The 14,059-nt window shown below is 42.5% G+C and overlaps 1 protein-coding gene across 2 annotated transcripts in view; it reads left to right on the top strand.

The window, feature by feature from the left end:
* The window catches only part of flrt2 (fibronectin leucine rich transmembrane protein 2), a 52,370-nt gene extending 40,296 nt beyond the window's left edge, over positions 1 to 12,074 (top strand). Inside the window, exons 1-2 of one of the 2 annotated variants that reach the window (XM_079364241.1) lie at positions 1,693 to 2,307; positions 4,604 to 12,074. In XM_079364241.1, the coding sequence (XP_079220367.1) occupies positions 5,046 to 7,028 (1,983 nt within the window). In that variant the 5' untranslated portion in view covers positions 1,693 to 2,307; positions 4,604 to 5,045 and the 3' untranslated portion in view covers positions 7,029 to 12,074. Of the gene's footprint in view, positions 1 to 1,692; positions 2,308 to 4,603 lie in introns of those variants that run through there. The other variant, XM_079364242.1, reaches the window with a different exon arrangement.
* The last annotated feature ends 1,985 nt before the right edge of the window (positions 12,075 to 14,059 follow it).

Genomic DNA, 14,059 nt, shown 5'->3' with positions numbered 1-14,059 from the left:
TGTATTAAAAGACCTCAAAGACACGTGCACCGGAGTGGACCGCCTCACTGGACGAAATGACACTGGTGATTTGAGCGGGAGCTTCAGTGATTTGTTTGGAAAGTTTTCAGGAGTTATATTGCCTACCGTGTGTTGACGCGGGTCACTAAAGGCCAACGGGCAACATTAATACTACTTGGCATCTGAAGAAAAGGATCAAAGGCAAACATGTACCTGCTGACCCGTCGAGATCTCGTGACTCCTCTGTCTCGGTGCCTTTCTGACCCTGGCTGAGGCTATAAACTTAAACACAGGAACATGACAGTTTTAGTAGTTTTTAAGTCGAACTGAAACTTGATTTGTCTTCTCTTTTGTCAGTAATCTATATTTATTTTCCTGCTTCGGGATGTTTAGATTTTTACGAGACTTTAACCATGAACGTATGAACTTTTTAAAAGAGAGTATAAATGATTTGCACTTGTGGAATTACCAAGCACATTATTCCTCATTACCTGCAAATTATATAAAAGGACTTTTGCTCCTTTCCTTTAATATTAGCCGTCTGTGCCTCAAACAAATTGCTTTCAAGACACCATAATTCAGTGTAAAAAAGAGACAATCAATAACATTAAACATTTGCAGGTATGTGGTGGTGGGGTGTGTACATGGGGGACAAAGTAAAGGATGCAAGCCTTTAAAATGTTGGTCTCTAATGTGATGGCTATAGTAAAAGTAGAGTCACAATAAAGCAATATCTGTCAGATGTTTGCTAACAGTAACCACACTAAGATTTAATAGTATCAGGCAATTAAGTTTCATTGTTCTACCTTTTATTTGCATGGGGATGAGTTATGCTATTATTCAAAGATTAGCTCAACTTTAATAAGTTTTTAGTATGTCATTGTTATTGTGTGAGTGATTAAATCTAGGTTTGAATGGTATTTGACTCAGTGTCGGATCGTTTGGATACATGTTTTCCTTGCCTGTAGGCATCATGACAACAGTAAATGCAGGCAAACGTGTCGGAGGTGCGCGCGTGAGCGACCTGAAGAGTGTGGGTAGAATCAGCATAACACGACTGAATCCGTATGAGCGCGAGGAAGCAAAGAAGTTAGATGAAATGACTTTGGCTGTGTCTAAATGCTTCAAATCACTTGGAGAAAGTACGGGAAGTAAGGAGGGGATATGCCATTCTCACTCAGGGCTAATTACCCAGCTGTATCCTAATTAAAAGAACATCCTTCTGAAAGACGGAAAACTGGGGCTATGGTCCTTACAAAAATCCTACAAGAGTCCAAAAATATTCCAACTAAACTATAGCTAATAAGCCACTTCAGGGACTGTCTGTAACCCAGAGGATATAGTGGCACAGAAATTATCTTCGGGGAATATTTAAGGATTCTGGCCTGCGGCGATTTTTCATTGAGAATGTGACTTTAGGCCGATTTCCTGGATTTTTATGATTAAAATGCAAATTAAAAGCGCCGACTCCGTCGCGGGGGTATAAGGTAGGCCGGCTATCAGGCATGTAGGAATGACTGGTGTTGAGAGACAAACTATTTTCTGCAATGTGAGGGCAGCAGGGAGGATCTGTGGCTTTCAGCCATCAAGGAGCTGCTGGAGGAGATGCATTCTTTATTCTGAGGAGGGGAGGAGTGACAGAGAGAGAGAGAGAGAGAGAGAGAGAGAGAGAGAGAGAGAGAGAGAGAGAGAGAGTGAGAGAGAGAGAGCGCGCGCGAGAGAGGTGAGCAGAGCGCACACGTCGCACTATCAAGTGAATCCATCTAAGAAAACAACTCGCAGGGAGTCCGGGTCTGAGCTGCGTAGGCACTGAAGGCAAGTTTGAGCTCCCCTCTAAAGAGCGCGCAGGACGGACGCAGCTGGCTGTCATGGCCCGTGGCGGTTCACACGGCGGACACTTCGGCGAGTGCGTCCTCACCGTTCGGGCACAGTGTGGAAGGGGAGAAGAGGGCTCTGTGATCTCCCTGCCACCGCTTTTCTCGGTCCCCATGCGCTGCAGACGGTTTAGTTAAAGCGGAGGAGCTCCGTTGAGAAGCGCCCAGCAGCTGGAAAAGAAGGGAGGAAAAAGTGGTGGACAGCGGTGTAAACGGACGCGCTGACACAACCTGGGGGATCCATGCAGGGAAATATGCTGTTCCTGGGACTCACAGGGTTCATGTTGTTGATCGGAACCAACTCGCACCAGCTTTATCGAACGGAGCTTTACGCACGGGCATACAGCAAGACCGCATGAAGGACAGAGGTTGAGAGGAAGGGGAAAAGTTAAACGTGGTAGCTGCTTTTGTAATGGATAAAGGCTCGTCAAAGGTACAGTGCATGTTTCAACATAAACCCCGGACATAATTGTGAGGAAATGTTGGAGAAAATCACAGGGATGAGTTATGAATCGGATTATTTTACATTTAAATACATACATTATTATATTCCTTATATTTTAAATAAACCCTTTTACGAACAGATCATGTAAGACCCCTAGAGCCCGAATAACAGGTCTTTTGAATTTGACTAAAATGTTGCTGAATTAATCTGTACAATGTTTCATCGAGTTTAAGATCACCGCTCTACAAAGCTTACCGCTCCACATTCTTCACCCCGGAGAAAACCAGACTTTTTTTTTTTTTTATTGAGGGTGCTTGGTGCTGGAGGGGGGGCTTTCACTCTCAATGCACTGCACGGTTTTCAATTCTCCCTTTGAAATAATTCATTCAGATGAACACCGCTCACTGGGCAGGCTTTGAAGTCTACCTGATCCGCTTCTTATCGCCTCTTAAATACCCTATCCATTTTAAACTTTTAATTGCGTTTCTGTCGCTAAATCCAGTTCTAATCGCATTCTCCTGGCCACACATCACAGCGTTCATCAGGCGGTGAGAAACTGTGCTCCCTCGGCTGGAAATCAAATACAAAAAGAGAGGGAAAAGAAATGAAAAAAGTGTTTTATCACTTTTCCTCCATTAAAAAAAAAAAAATCCACACCCACCTTTTATCTGGTTTGGTGTCAAATGAAGAGCAACTTGACACCACGTATTTTTTAATATGTTATTTTGGATTCTTAGTGACATTTTATTCATGCAACTGTAATAATCTTGATGCTGCTGCCTTCTGCTGTTGATTCTGCTGCTGTGGCAGCAAATTTTATCACCTCATGTGCTTACTATACCCCTGGAAGCTTATTTGATTAAATTTATCTCTTTCAATTTAGAAAAGTAGATCACAGATGTGTGTCAAAGGATTGTTTCTCTGTCTCTGCCACAAAGAGCCCGTGCTAGTCAACAAACAGCACAGGGGAATTTAAAGGAGCAAGGCTTCAAAAGCTGCATCAACTACATTCTTTTTCCTTATTTGCCTTTTTTATTTCACTGTTGTCACCTTTCCTTCCTTTCATGGTAGCTCGATGTATCAAATCTGAAAAACAGTATTTTTATTTTTTATTTTTTTTAAATATTGCATACCTGCAGGACTCCTGATTTATTTTCATTAGCTGTACCTGTTCTTGACAAATCCTGGAGGACACCTCAATCAGTGCTCATGGCCGTTCCTGTGCTCACCATTTGACCCGTCTTTGCCATAAATGTGTGTCAGCCAACATTGCCTCAGGGCTGAGCTTTGGTTAGGCTGAAAGCTACCAGTGACAACCAGTATCTTTCAATCATCTGGCGGAAGAGGTGTAAAAAATGTTTGATGGGTCATAAAACTTAGAATAATGGATCTAGGGGCTACTGTAAACCAATGGCCTTGTGCTTTACAGCAAACCTCTCCATGCTGAAAAATAGCCTGTATCGATCATTTATTGCAGGTGGAGGGCCTAAATTATTTTCCAATCCCATTTGATTTGACAGCTCGTGTATGTCACTCCAGTGAGACGAGGAGCTGATATGCAGGGTCTGTGTTCCTGGACTGCACCGCGATCGTTTCGTAATTCCAGCCTCAACAGCCTTAAATCTTAAGTTCGATGTTGTGTTCGGGCTGAATAACAAGCTCCTCCTTAGGCAAGCGTCAAAACAATTGCCTCTGTTGACTGTAAGCATTTGTGTGTTTACTCATGTACCGCCACTCAAAGTGTCTGCATGCGCACTCGGAAAACCAGAAGGCTGTGAGTTGTTTTCAGAAATTTTCCAGAAAAATTCTATGAATCCATATTGGCACTCAATGAGGTGATGTCTCCATAGGCATTATCTCTTTTTAGCCTGTTTTCCGATTTTCCACGAAGCAGCATTAATGTTGCTCAGAACCTCAGCGAGTCCATGAATGTGTGTCCTTGCAGTGCTCTATTCCCTCCTTTGATAGAGTGAAATGGATAAAAGCCTTCTTTATGTCTGTGAAACCGGATGTGTGAGAGCTGTTGTGAATATTTATCAGATGGTATGAGTTTTTTGGAGTGCTGCATAATTTGATTTTAGCAGTGAATGATACGTTTTGTGACTCTGTCTTTCTGCTTTGGTGGGAGGGAAAGAAAGAAGGAAAGGACGAAAAGACAGTATGTGTGTTCATGTTTGTACGTCAAATAAAGAGCCTAAGTAAGAGCAGGGGAAGGAGAGGCCCCCTTTTCCAAGAACAAGTCGCCCTAAATATACTGATCTAGCATTTCTCTGTTTTCCCACAGGTTTCTGGATCCAAATGTCACCCCCCTTGGACTCTGCCCTGGTCGGGGACCAGCAGTGTGTGACGGACAGGCAAGTGGAGCCTGCGGTGGCTCTGTTCTGCGTGGCTTCAAATTGGCCCTGGCTGAGCTCTGCATGGAGCAATGAGTGAAGAGTCCAGCAATGGTCTGACGTCTCAGCATGGATGGAGTTAGTCAGACGACCGGCCACCACTAATGAGACCATCGCGCTTCAGCTGAGGACTAGCATTTACAGGATTACTCCCACGTTTTCCTGCTCATTTTTCAGCTAACTGCATCATTACAAGACTCTCCTAGTGGGACTTTTAATGCGTCTGGTTTTTGGTGGATATATACGTTATTGCCTTTCTGTTTTAATTTTTTTTTTTCTTCCATACCAGTTACTTTTTATTGTTGGTTTCGCTTATCCTGTTTGTTTTTCACTATGGAGTTTCTGGCTGGACTTGGGGATAAAGATTGGGCTTCATTCTTGCAATTTTGGTTGACTGTCATCCTAAGCCTCCAAATGCAGTTCAGGCCAAGTGCCTCTTGCCCGGATGAGTGTCGTTGTGACAACTCATTTGTGTACTGCAATGAACGCAGCCTGACATCAGTGCCTCTTGGGATACAGGAGGGCTTCAAAGTTCTCTATCTACACAACAACCAGATAAACAATGCTGGCTTCCCTGTGGAACTTCACAATCTGGCCTCGGTAGAGACTGTGTATCTCTATGGAAACCAGCTGGATGAGTTCCCAATCAATCTGCCCAAAAACACCAGGGTCCTTCATCTCCAAGAGAACAATATCCAAACCATCTCGAGGGCAGCTCTTGCACAGCTGACTCAGCTCGAGGAGCTGCACCTTGATGACAACTCCATCTCCACAGTGGGGGTGGAAGAAGGAGCCTTTCGTGAGGCACTAAGCCTCAAACTCCTCTTCCTCACCAAGAATCATTTAAGCAGTGTTCCCATTGGCCTTCCTGAGGACCTAAAAGAGCTGCGGTTGGATGAGAACCGCATTGCTGTCATTGCAGAGGAGGCCTTTCAGAATGTGACACGCCTGCAGCGCCTCCTGCTGGACGGGAACCTGTTGACGGATGAAGGCATTGCGCCAGGAACCTTCCAGGACCTGACCAACCTCCGAGAGCTGGCCCTGGGCCGCAATTCACTCACCTTCCCTCCACCCCTCCTACCCAGCCAGTCACTGGTCAAACTCAGCTTGCAGGAGAACCAGATCAACCAGATCCCTGTGGCAGCATTTGCTTCCCTAAACAGGCTTGAAAGACTAGATATCTCTAGCAACCAGCTTCAGACTCTTACACAGGGAGTGTTTGATGGTCTGTCAAGCCTAAAGCATCTCATGTTGCGAAATAACCCCTGGCGTTGTGACTGTGGTGTAAAATGGGTGGTAGTATGGCTCAAGGCTCTACCTTCCCATATCAATGCCAGAGGCTTTGTGTGCCTGAGTCCAGACAAGGTGCGTGGCATGGCAATCAGAGAGCTTACACTGGATATTATAGAGTGCCCAGTCGATGCTGACCAGCCACCCTGGCCGACCCTTCGGTCCACACCTCCTCCCCCGCCCACAACCACCCCTTTCACCACCATGATTTCCTCACTCATCACCACATCCATCCCTTACTACTTTGACTCACCTTCCCCTCCTTTACCTCCAATCCATAACAACCCTCCTGGCCCCCTGCCTCCTTACGAGGACCCCCTTCAGATCTCCTTCCAAGTTGTCAACTCCACCAACATCGAGGTGAGCTGGGCTTCCTATTTCACCGTCACAGCTTACAAGGTCACTTGGGTCAAAAGAGGCCAAAGCCAAATAAACGAAGGAATGCGGGAGAGGACCGTTAGCGGGGACCGGCGGCATGTTAGCCTCACCAACTTGGAGCCCCGGTCTGTGTATCGTATCTGTGTGCATGTTCTGGACACCCTTAACTCCTACAGGCCAGGAGAGGATACTATATGCTCTGAGGCCAGGACCAAATCTGCTGTGTCTACTAAGCCTCCTGGCAGAGAGCAAGCTCCTCAGGAGAGCATCAACTCTACGCTGCTTATGGCTGGAATCATTGGTGGGGCAGTGCTCATCATTCTGGTGACGTTGCTTGGCCTGTTTTGCTGGCACATGCACAGGAAGAGCAGGTCGGCTTCGAACAAGTGGAAATACAACCGGGGTAGGAGAAAAGACGACTACTGCGAGGCTGGGACCAAGAAGGATAACTCCATTCTTGAGATGACTGAGACCAGTTTCCAGATTGTGGCACTGAACAATGAGCAGCTGCTCAAGGGTGATTTCCGCATTCAGCCCATCTACACGCCCAACGGGGGCATTGGATTTAGAGACTGTCACCTCAGTAACAACAGCATAGCCTACTGCAAGAGCAGCAACGTGCCCAGTACAGAGTTCTGCCACACGTGATGCAGCATCAACTAGTACATTGGCATTCAAATAAACACAAACAAAAACACTTCACATGCATAAATACACACACATACACCGTTTGTGTAGACGACAAAATACATAAAAGTTCTAGTGAAATATAACTGTACTATATATATTTCCAAGTTCTGTCTACAATGTAATTTATACTGTGGATAATAATGTGGGATTCTCTGCTATCTTTTTTATTCTTAGAAAAAGAGATACAAGTGTTTCTTTTTTATAACCAGCAGGGTTTTGAAAGTTGTTTTAATGGTCAGTACTGTACATGAACATGGATTTGTACAATCACGGCACCCTGGGTGTAGCTTCTGACAAACGCTGTCAGCCTTGGAAATGTTGGGGCGCTTAGAGGGCTGGGATCCTTTGCTAACCACAGAAGCAAAATATGGCCTTTTTGCGCTTTGAAATACTGCAAACCCTCACCAGTACAACAGAACAGTAGTAAAGACAACATAGCACAGGGGAAATCCAAACACTGCTGATTAGAGCGCAGTAGAAATATAGCACTGGTTCACTGGTGGCATGTTGTAAAAAAGTGGGGGGAAAAAAGAATTGAAGTGCACTAAAAAGAATCAAGGCAGGAAATGAGCAGAGGTGGTGATCACATGTAAGGGATAGTGTATGGCTGTGTGGGGAGAATGTCACTGGTGCTGTTGAAAAGCCTGGAGATTTCCCTAAGGTGCTTTAACACTAAAAGCATCTTTGTTCTATTGCTTTATAGTAGAACAAAGGTGGACTTAGATGAGGGACACGTTTTGGAAAACTCTGGAAAAGGATGTGTCATTTTTCGGCACGTTTGTTTCTTTAAAAAGTCAGGAGTTGTTATCATTAACATGAGTCGAAAAAGCAACAAAGGATTATTGTCCCTAATGAGGCGCATTGGTCTGCTGGGACTCCCAGATCCTTTTGAAGAAATTCCCTAATTTTCATGCTTCTCTTCCCCTCCGCACCCCTTTCTCTGTTTTGACAAGGGAGGCCACAAGGGGGCAGTTTGTTTCCCTCAGTGTCGTGTGTGGGACAGAGGAACACCGGGCAAGACAGAGAGAAAGAAAGTAAGAAAAAGAAAGCTGCATAGATCACTTTACCTCCTCTATTCCCCCTGGAGCCCATTACCCAGACGACATTACTCATGCCCAAACAGCATTGTTCAGAGTATTATCGCTCAACGAGCAACTTAATGATGTGGAATCATTTAAAACTAACAGTGTTTTCTGCGTTTGGTGGCTAAATGATATGGATTTTCACCACCGTGGTCTATCATGAGGCTAAAGGGGTCTGTGTGTGCATGCGTGTGTTTGTATAGAGCGTGATGAATTTCCAGCAAGCTCACACATACCGCTAATTATACACCCACTTATTTCAACCTCGTCCCGGCGTTCATTAGGCCATTTGATAAATTAGGAAATTACAACAATAAGATCGCAGTCCGCCCATGATCCTAACAATGCTGCGCAGTTTTGACTGAGCAGCTCATCTACCGTCTCATCGCTTATCCTTTTGTGTTTATTATTTGAGACTGTCCAATTCATTTATAGTCACCTGAACAATACAGCTTCTCATTCTTTTATATGAGTTTCTGCTGCGATGACTCTCACCCCATCTTCACCCCTCATTTTCTGTCTCCCTGTCTCACATTTTGGTCTCTGATCCTTGCGGCGGCTCCATTAAAACACTTCCCTGCCCTTCAGCTCCCAGGCTGTGGTGGCATCTCTTTACATGTGAGGTGCCAGAGAGAGGACTTCATTATGCACTTCTCCTTAAGAAGACTTTATTTGATTTGACAAGATTTTTTTTTTGAAGGGCCAAGCTTAAAGAATTCCCATCGCCTGCCCCCCCCCCCCCCCCCCCCTCTCTCTATAATCCTCGACCAAAAAAGGGAGAAAAATATGTAGACTGTATTTTCACTTGGCTGCATGGAGCTCACGCTGGGAAAGATTGGTGTTAACTCTTTGTGAGGCATACAGATATGACTGCACTGCAAAAACTCAAATTTAAGCGAGTGTATTTGTTTAATTTAAAAAAAAAAACATTTAAGCCACAATCTCCTGCATAGTGCATCAAAAGATATTACATTCCAAGACATACAAAGTTAAAATAAAGCCAAGCCAAAATAAGTCAAGCTACATTTAATTGAGTGTATGAAATTAGAGGTCTGAATCTGAATTAGTGATTTTAAGATCCACATGGGAAATTTGTACGCCCCATTAGCAGAGTTATTTTATTTATTTTGAGCCATTCAGGCTTTACTTTTGCTTTTAATATCCTAAAATACATTTCTTATCTGGACTTGTCAGGTGAAAGTGGCTTAAAAAAAGCATAATGATATTTGCTCAGTTTTAAGTTTTTGCAGTGTCAAACACACAGCAGAGAACTCTGAATCTGGGACAAATCTAATGAAAATAAAATAAGGGCTTTTACTCAAATTATTACAGAGTACTGAGATTGTTTGTAAGAGGATTCATCTTTGCAGAATCTCTTGAAGTAGCTGCACTTACTGTTATTCCTGCAATCCCATGGGAGCCAACTTTTATTTGAGGCTATGCACAGATACAGTAGCCCCTAATTCTTTTTCACAATGGCAAAGTTGAGCTGACAAAGTGAATGAATGAAGTCATGAAGTGTTATTATGAATTCAATTTTTTAACTTGGACAGCCGATTAATAATTTGTATCGGTGATAAGATTTTGGTTGAAATTGTCAAAAGAAAATAATCTCTGTCAAAACATTTTACAATATTTTGGACCTTTATTTACTTTTTTGAAGAGAGAACTTATTGAGAAGCCTAATTCCACTGTGACGTTTGTAAAGTAAATACAGAGCCAGTGCTTGAAGCCATGTTAGTTTAGCTTAGCATTAAGACTAAGATTTAAGAAGAGTGCAAACACTGTGTCTTGCCCTCTGTTAAGGCAAGAACACCTGGCAGTATTAGCACAGTGTGTGCTTTTTACACATAAAGCAAATGTTAAGTAGTTGTTCTTAGAGATGTTTGAAGGAGTATTTTGTAACCTTTGGACAGAGCCTGTTTCTGGCTTCATGGTACACTTGAAGTCACCACTTAAAACCGTGTTAATTTAGCTTAGCATCAAGTTTTAAGAAGAGAGTAAACACATTCTCTGCCTGCCTGTGTCTGTAAGGCGAAAACAAAATCTGCAAAACAACCAAAAGGTGTGCTTTGTACACATTTGATTCAAACAAGATGTTAATTAGTATCTTTCAGAGGGGCTTGTTAGTGGATTGGGTCAACAGTAGAAGGAGGCAACTTTGCAGAACTGTCTATGTGTTAAACCGGTAGTGAGTGCAAGGAGCAATGTTAGTTTAGTTTTAGGGGATTTAGGTCTGAGCACCTAGCATGAATACTCAAGACGGCTCTTCTGACTCAGTTAAAATATAAGAAAATGGTCTGTATGACCACATTGTGTCCTCCTCACACAGGGTGAGAATCTGCTTTAAAATCCCAGTGTGTCAGCTGTACATGTGTCAAACAAAGAGATGTTGTTACAGGTGAGTGGATTTTGTGGATAGAGCCAAGGTAGCCATTTCCCTAAACTAAGCGACTAGGCCGTAACTTCTAATTTATCATAGAGAGGGTATGCATTGACATCACTTTTCCTTCTAAACATACCCACGGAGTCGCAAAACAAAACAATGAAATCTCAGCAAAAGAAAAGCAATTCATTTTGTTAAAGGTCAAACCATTTAAAATCTGTAGTGCTCTAAATCCCCTGCCAGATTAATTAATAACTTGATTTGTTTGGTTACGTATTTTTCATGTTGGGTCTGTTTTTTTTTTAAAAAAGAGAGAGATCTTCTGTGGTTATCAAAGTATCCATTTTATTTCCATTTAAACTTTTTTGTACTTAAATCCACAGAAACGACAACACTTGATCATTAACATCAGCTGCTTTTTATTTTATTTCATTTCTCTTTGTCTGAGATGAAAGCCCTTTTTTAAGGTCATGTACTGATCAAACAAGAGGACTAACGCAACACACACTATCTCCCTCGTCTGTGAATGTGTAACAGAGACAGATATTTGCCTTACTATTTGTGCAGGACTGAATGATTAGCTAGAGAGACAGATAAAGGAGAAGAGAAGATGAGACATGAGAAGACAACAACAAGAATGATGAACAGAAAGCACATTTCCCTGAGTGATTGCATCCACGAAGACAGCACTAACAGCATTAACCAGACGAACAACACTAAGCGTGAAACATAGTAGCTAACGTGAAACTTCTCATCCCCTAAGGAAGTGCACGGCTAATGATTCAACCAAACGGGGTAGAGCTTTCGTGGTTTGTTTTGCAGCGTACATTACTCTTAATTTTCTACTTGCTTGATGAAAGAATGTGACTGCTGTGCTGTGACCAATGGAATTAAACGAAACGTATTACAGACTGTTAGCGTCGGTGCATCACAGGGTCGGGATGCCGAGAAGTAATTTCCGCTCAAGCTCATTGATTCACGTTGAAGTAATCGTCTTATCTCTGAGAGCTCGTTTCTGACAGCACACAGAAAAAAACATTCAAATTCATTTATTTTACCTGTTGGGCAAAAAAAAAAAAAAAAAAAAAAAAAAACCTTCACTGCAAAAATGTCTATTCGCCAGGAACGTTCATTAGAAGATTTTTTATTTTTTTTTGCATGTACTGTATTTAGCCCATGGCTTTTCATCTTTGTTTGGACTTTCAAGTGATTATCCGGCAATCATCCGACCTCCTAGAGCGACAATAGGAGCAACATTTCAGAAGGCAGGAAAGTTACAGTGCATGTAAAACAGCTTTTACAGCAGGACCATTCTTGTCAGTGAGACGCTGCAGTGTTTTGTTAGCCACCCACACCAAGTTATCTTAGGAACCAAAGTTAAATTTCTGTTCTCATGATGAAATATTGATGTTGTTCCATGTATGTGCCTTGAGGTTGAACTTACAATGTAAAGTCCTTGAAACCTTTAAATGTTTTTGCACAAACTGTAAATACTTAAGTGAAGCTTTTTGAAAATAAAAGAGCCATTGGATTTGAGCAATCATCCCTTTTTTTTTCTTTTTTTTTTCATTTCCCTGAGCAGTCATCTCTATTTCTGAACAAAAGTTATTGCTCGGTTTGCATCAGTGAATTCTTTTTTTTTTCTTTTGCATATTAGGTCTGCATTCTTGCATAACTTTTCTCGACTTGACTGAGTAGAGAGATTGTACAGAGCCACAAGCCTAGTTTAATCTATTTTGGGTCAGACACTAGTAATTCTGGGTCAAAGATTGGTGCTGTACACACCATGCCAAGTTATCCTCTTATTTCTATACGGGAAGCTTGAGACATCTTAGCATAGCCACCGCAGCTTAGCCCTCAACTGGGGAAAATCCAGGATACTCTCTCATTCGACTTGTATGGCCAAACTAAATCCCAGAATGGGCTCTTTCTTCAAATCCCTGTGTTCCACCAGAGTCCAACTTTTTTTCCTCCCCATGACCACATCCCAATGCGGCCTTTGTAACCTCCAGCCCACAAAAACAACCCACATTAGTCTAATTTTAATTCATTATGACAATTAACCACGTGCTTTCAGCTGAGACACACCAGGGTGTGCCACTCTGGTATTTTGAGCGGGAAATATGTGTTTTTGCACTAAATCCCTAAATGTCAAAATGTGATTTGTTGTCGCAGGATTGTAGGCTTTCTGGGGAGGTTTGAGGCTTTGGCCTGTACTTTAATATTCTACCCTGCCTGTGTGTTTTATAACGAAGGCCATTAAAGATTTAAAGTGTAGAGTGTGTGTTCAACAGGATTAGATCTATCGCTGACGTTCTGCTTTAAGGGCTTCTCTCATTCTTACTGACTTCTAGCTCATTTGAAGACTATTGATTTATGACATCAGGGAGTCAAACTGGTTAATAACAATTCAATAATGTAAGAGAGGAATAACAAACTGTCTCATTTTCAAGACAAGTAATCAGCTCTTATAAGTGTCAATAAGGAGTAGAATAGGAAAGCCAATGCTAATGGGGATCCTGAGAAAGAAAGGAGTGACTGTTGTGTTTGTTTTAATTTGAAGTAAAATGTCCCTATATTCTTTAATTGTTACAAAGTAGGGCTGGCAATATGAACCAAAAATCTTGTCCCGTGTTTTCTGTAAAGAAAGTCAAATCCACATGGGCCAAAAGTCACAAAGACACTTTGATTAACAGCCTGCTGCAAAATGTTCACTTTCATTAAAAATGACTAAGAAAATAAACAACCTACCGTAAATTCCGTACTATTGAGCGCACCTGGATATAAGCCGCACCGGCTAAAAATAAGTAAATAAATGTATTTGTACATATATAAACCGCACTTGATTATAAGCCGCAGGTGTCCACGCTATAACAAGAGCTATTTACACAGACGTAGGCTACCGGTAACATCCGCAAATACTGTAGCGTCCGTACGGACGTTAAAGGACGACGAGAGCGTTCAAATAATAACTTTTAATAACCCGATCACTGTCGGCCGTGACCACGCCGTTTACAGCAGAGAACAACACATAACTTGCCGTAACAATCCAACTCTCTCCCCCAGCGTTCTCTCATACAGCCACTCAACACGTTCTCGCTGGTGCATTCACTGACTCTCCACATAATCGGAATTATGAACACATTATCAACTACTGACTTTACAACATGAACCGTTACAATACGAAGCCTAGCCGACGGTGTCTGTAACACGGCTGATGAAAAAGATGACCGTAATATATTTCACAAGAAAAAGTCCATCCATTCACTGCCTCAGAATGACTTCATTACTCACTTCCTCAGTCTCTGTTGTCGCTGTCAGTGTCATCTTAACGTGCAGCAGCTCTGTTAGCTTCTTTGACAGCCAGGTCGATCGCCTTTAACTTGAAAGCTGCATCATATGTATTTCTCCGTGTGTTTTCCATGATGAGGGTGCGTGCATGAAGCGCAAAATGACTGATATTAAGATCCGACGTGACGAAGTCAAATGTTTTTGCGGCAGAAGCTCATTGTCCCCCATAA

The sequence above is a fragment of the Symphodus melops genome (genome assembly GCF_947650265.1).
Source record: "Symphodus melops genome assembly, chromosome: 1".
Classification (NCBI taxonomy): domain Eukaryota; kingdom Metazoa; phylum Chordata; class Actinopteri; order Labriformes; family Labridae; genus Symphodus; species Symphodus melops.
This window is presented reverse-complemented; position numbering and strand designations above follow the sequence as displayed.